The sequence below is a fragment of the Bactrocera latifrons genome, unplaced genomic scaffold, assembly GCF_001853355.1.
Source record: "Bactrocera latifrons isolate USDA-ARS-PBARC rearing strain unplaced genomic scaffold, ASM185335v1 scaffold_377, whole genome shotgun sequence".
Taxonomy (NCBI): domain Eukaryota; kingdom Metazoa; phylum Arthropoda; class Insecta; order Diptera; family Tephritidae; genus Bactrocera; species Bactrocera latifrons.
Genome location: NW_017537020.1, coordinates 55,837 through 61,107, shown reverse-complemented (window position 1 = coordinate 61,107; position 5,271 = coordinate 55,837). Strand labels below are relative to the sequence as shown.

General features: G+C 32.7%; 1 protein-coding gene across 1 annotated transcript; it reads left to right on the top strand.

The window, feature by feature from the left end:
• Positions 1-837: 837 nt before the first annotated feature.
• On the top strand, positions 838-2,928 carry LOC108972081 (inner nuclear membrane protein Man1). The gene has a single exon (XM_018938548.1). The coding sequence runs from the start codon at positions 1,008-1,010 to the stop codon at positions 2,844-2,846; it is 1,839 nt and encodes a 612-aa protein (XP_018794093.1). The 5' UTR covers positions 838-1,007; the 3' UTR covers positions 2,847-2,928.
• The last annotated feature ends 2,343 nt before the right edge of the window (positions 2,929-5,271 follow it).

Below are 5,271 nucleotides of genomic sequence, written 5' to 3'. Positions count from 1 at the left end.
AAATGAAATAAAGAAGCAATTGTTATTAGACCGCAATCGAATTCGCACGCGTTTCTCTTTTTCGCTATTTCGCCGTCGCAATTTTCTGTTCAAGTGTCCGGTACAGGCAATTSGTTAAGTGAATATTAAAAAAAGAAATATTAAACAAACACGCATCCCATAAAACAAAACTTCAATTCTCAAAAACGCTTGAGAAAATTCACCATCCTTTTCTTCATCCTGGGGTTCAGTTCTGCAAGTTCTGCTACATCGTCAGCGGCTTTAATTTCTCTGTCTTCAGTGTTGAATTCGATTTAAAATCCTTTGGGGCAATGGACACGGTCGGATATAATTTATCACTTTGTGTATTAATGACTTTGGGAGAGCTAATTACATCTTATAATTGTTGGCTGCTCTCTATAAAGTACAAAGTCTTTTAATTTTTTGGTAAGATTAGGATTTGGCTCAGCTAAAATAGTTCCTCCATTATATTTCAATAAAATTAGTACAATTGTTTTTAAATATTGAAATTATGAGAACACACGCAACCGATTTCGTATTGTGAAGTTTGCTTTCACACATCCGAAATTTGTTATTGCGACAATAATAGCTTTTGAAATCAAAACAATATACGGAAAACCTAGCAATAGTGAGGGTGGTGATTTTTGTGAAGGCATGAGATTAGGGCTGTAAGCTGTAATTTGCGTATTTTCCAGCAATAGATTCAACGTGTTGAGGCATCCATAGTCTCTTTATATGAGCCAAATCTTATGAAATAAAAAGTTGTCATTCGGAACGCAGGAGTAATTCGCATTCCGATTGTAAATTCTATCGGGTTCTATATATTTTGGTATCGCGATTATACCAATTAGAATACACAGCGTCGAGTTTACATATATAGTTCTAAAACAATAAGATAAATATTAAAAATTTGAGAAAAAAATGGAAAATGACTTAATGAAATGTAAACATATTGTAAAAGAAAAAAATTAGTTATAATTACGAAATTCACATAATATACTTTAAAAATGAGAACAGATGGTGAGCAATTATCCGATGCTGAACTCCAGGAGAAACTTGGTGCTTTGGGATTTCCTAAAGTAGCAGTAACAGAGACTACACGTGGTATATTAACGAATAAATTACTTAAATCTAAACAAAATGAAATGAAGGATACACTGCTCAATATAAACTTTAATGGTCTGTCACAAACGAAACGTTGGAGCCTATATAACCAAGAATCATTAAATTCATTTCCAGCAAATCGTAAAATGAGTATAAGAAATCGTCCTATGACCGGTTCGGCGTACTCCATGTACCAAAACGATTCGTTATCAAATAATTGTAACCCTATACATACGAATGTAGGCAATAACATTGAACATAATTTTCCAAGGGGTACAAATTACTCAATTCACACTTCGCCAGAACAGATTGTAAGTAGGCTTTCGGAACATCAAAGTCATGAAGGAGTAGTAAGTAGATTGCTAAGTTTTCGTGACAAAACTTTTAGAAAACCGAAAGTATGTGAAAGTCATCAACACGTATGCTTATCATTGTCGAAAGGATCAAATAAGTGCTTAAATAAATCAAAACGTACGTTTTACGATCTTATATCCTATGTTGGAACGCAATCCCGCCTCAACCAAAGCTTTAGGCCATATTTATTGGTTAGTTTTTTTGCAATGTTTTTTATTGTGTTGGCGTTAATTTATATATTGAAAAGTCCAAACAATTTGGATGTTGATAATATTCGAACTAAGGTAATAATTTGTGAGGAGACAAAATATAAAGCGAACTGCATCCCAGCTGTTTACATTGATGGTACAATTAAATTACTTAAAAATATTATGGAGAATCTACAAAATCGGTCGAAAAAATTCCATTGTAACAATAAAAAGGTTGTTGTTGTCGAAACAGATATTATTAATTCTATGGATAAAATAGAATACTCTAATGGATTGCAGAGGTGGAAACAGAAATTATCCTATGCAAAAGTTCTTATAGAGGAAAACCCTCAATGGAAAGTTGTAATAAATGAGGAACAAAATATAAGTTTTTCTTTAACCAATGAAAATCTCTCGTCATTTTGTAGATTTTACTCCAAAGTTAAGAGTTTCTTTGTAATTATTGGCATTGGTTCCATTATAGTGACAATTTCGGTTTCTTTATATATACTCTATCGTAACATAAAGGCGTGGAGATTAAATCGCTCTACTGTTATTGAACAGTTTACGACAGATATTGTAAACGAACTAATTTATAGAGCATCATTAAGTGAAGTCCCGGAAGAACGGGAAGTTATTATAAATCATCTCCGTGATAAGTTAATACCTTTAAATAAGCGTAACGCTTATTTGAATTATTGGAAAGAAGCATTGAAAGTTCTCGAAATAAACGATAGCAGAATACAATTCGGACAAAAACTTTGTGATGGCACAGAATACCGCACTATGACATGGTTAAGTAATGCAAACTCTAATGCAACAAATGGTTTACTTAAGAAATGGCAAAGTCCCGCTTTTGGTTATGCAAATAAAATAAGTAAACCTCCCACATCATGTTTGAAAATTCGTCATATGTTTGATTCGACAGAATCAGATATCTATAATTTAAAACAAATAATAGAATCTGCTATATTAGAGAAAGTTGGAACCCGATGTTGTATTCAAGAAATCCAAATTGATAAAAAAAGTTGCTGTGTTTATGTCCGTTGTTGCAGCGAATTTGATGCAGGAGTGGTTCATAACGAAATAAATGGCTGGTGGTTCGACAAGCGTTTAATTTCGATTAAATTCTTACGGCTTCAAAGATACCTTGCACGTTTTCCAGAGAACAAAAATTCCGTATCTGCGCTATCACGATAAAGCGTGTTTTAAATTTTTGACATTATATGTGTATATTTTCCTCAATTTATATATTCTAATAAAACAACTTTACTATAGTGTAGTTATATATGTTTCTATAAACAAAACAATAATATATTAGTATTCAAGACATTGAGACTTGAGAAGATCAAAAAAACCAACTGTTGAAAAATATTCTATACTATTAAAAGTCCTATGTGAACTTTTGTTTTTGGAATTGCAATATTTTAAGCATACACATACAGTGGCTTGCAGTAAAAGCGATGCAGCTGTTTGGCAAAAAAAGCAAGCTTCTGTGTTAAAATACTTAAGGGATCGTCTCAGTGTGAGCCTCCGAAAAATTACTGATTTTCGCGATTTTTCTTTTAATGCTGGAACTAACTAATCGGTCAGATTTTTTTTTTATAAATAAATATAGTCATGACGAATACAAAATGATTTTATTTTATGTTTAACGGACAGTAGTTCAAAAGGATTTTTTTCATTCAAATAAATTATAGATATAATAATAGATAGAAATAAGGTATATAATTTGGTACAATTCCGATTTCTTTGGCGCCGCGATCTGAAGGTACCGTTGGAAAGATGAGCTCCTGATGTCCTTCGACATTAAAATTTCCAAAATTCGAACATTTCAACAAGCTATTTCACTACTTTTAACACACTATATGCACACTTTATTTATTTAAACAAATTTACACTTTTTGCAGGTTTTATAAGTAAGAAATTTATAATCATAGAGTTTTACTTACATATTTGTGTATATTAAATATAAATCACACATTATACATACACTTGTGCTTACATAATTAAGTCACGCCAGTAACAGAACGAAAGTTTATTCAAAGCAACTTCTATGGTACAGGAATGAAACTTAACTTTACAAAAAATGGAAGAAATTTTAATTCAGTTCAAAACAGAATACTTATTTTTTATTTAACTTTTAAAATAATAAAAATATTGCCTTCATTCGCTTAGCCCATCCATGCTGTTGTGCTCATATAATTAAGTCACCTAAAGAAAAATGTAGTTATTCGAAGTATACGATATTTTTTTTGCAGTTTTACCTTACCTAAGACTAATACTTAGTTGGATAACCTTTATTACGTAGCATCTCAGTACATCGCTTAGGCATTGTTTGGACTAAAGTAGCACATTAAGCGGTGCTTATTTTGTACCACTCTGCCTGTATTATTTCCCATAAAGAATCTTTGTTGCGAGGTTTTCTTGCAGCTACGGCTCTTTTTATAATCCCCCATAGGTTTTCTATGGGGTTTAGGTCCGGACTTTGAGCTGGCCAATCCAGAATTTTAATATTTCAACTAAGTATCCAAGTTTTAACGACCGGCGAGCAGTGTTTGGGGTCGTTATCGTCCTGGAAAATCCAAGCTAACGGTAAGTTGTCCACATAATCACCGTCTAAATTGTTCTCCAGTATTCCTTTGTACATTTCACCTGTCATTTTCCCGTCTATTTTAACAATCGGGCCAACGAATGATGACGTAAAGCAACCCCACACCATCACCGATGAACTGCCATGTTTCACGGTTTTTTTAGTGTATTTGGGATTGAGTTCTTACAAAGGGGGTCGTCTTACATATCGTTTCCCATCATTACCAAATACATTAAATTTGGATTCGTCACTCCAAACCCCCAAATTTCAAAATTTAGAGTCCTTCCAGAGATGGTCTTTAGCAAACGCTTTTCGCTTTTCAATATTTTTTTTTGAAACGTTAGGTTTTCGTCTTGCTAAACGGTCATTCAATGAATTTTCTTGTAGTCGTYTTCGTRCAGTTTGCGCAGATATTTGTACGCCGTGGTATTCCTCTAATTGAGCCCTAATTTCTGTGGAGGTTAAAAATGGATCAGACTTACTTAGCCTTACTAAGGCCCTATCGTCAGAACGGGTAGTCTTGGCTTTTTACCCGGTAAATTTTCAAAAGCCTTATTTTTTTTTTATAAAATTTAACAGCGTTATTAATTTCGCCTCAAGAAAATCCTAAAACATCTACAACTTCGGCAATATTTTGATATTTTTGAAAACATTCCCATATGACCCTTCTTTTGCTTGAAGTAGTGCCTTTATTTTTACCCATGACGACGATGACTACAAATTTTGTTAAAAATAACTTAATTTAGTAAAAAAGAACAATATTGATGTAAATTGTGGCGAAAAAATGTTAATTTACACGTTTCAAACAGAATGACTTAATTATGTGAGCACACTTTWATTGACAATAAATGGAAAATTCATTTAAACTCTCCCAAACGAAAATACTTGAATGCGCTGTAAATCGGTGGGGTTCCTAGAATAACGGAACTTTTTGCTCGAACAATATTAGGGATGTTGCATAAAGAAATATAACTTGTTTTTTTACATGTTGTAAAAAAGTACTGAATGACTTAATTATATGAGCACAAGTGT

Excerpts from the sequence above, each read along its gene's own strand:
- LOC108972081 (XM_018938548.1), top strand. The coding sequence starts at position 1,008 with ATGAGAACAGATGGTGAGCAATTATCCGATGCTGAACTCCAGGAGAAA.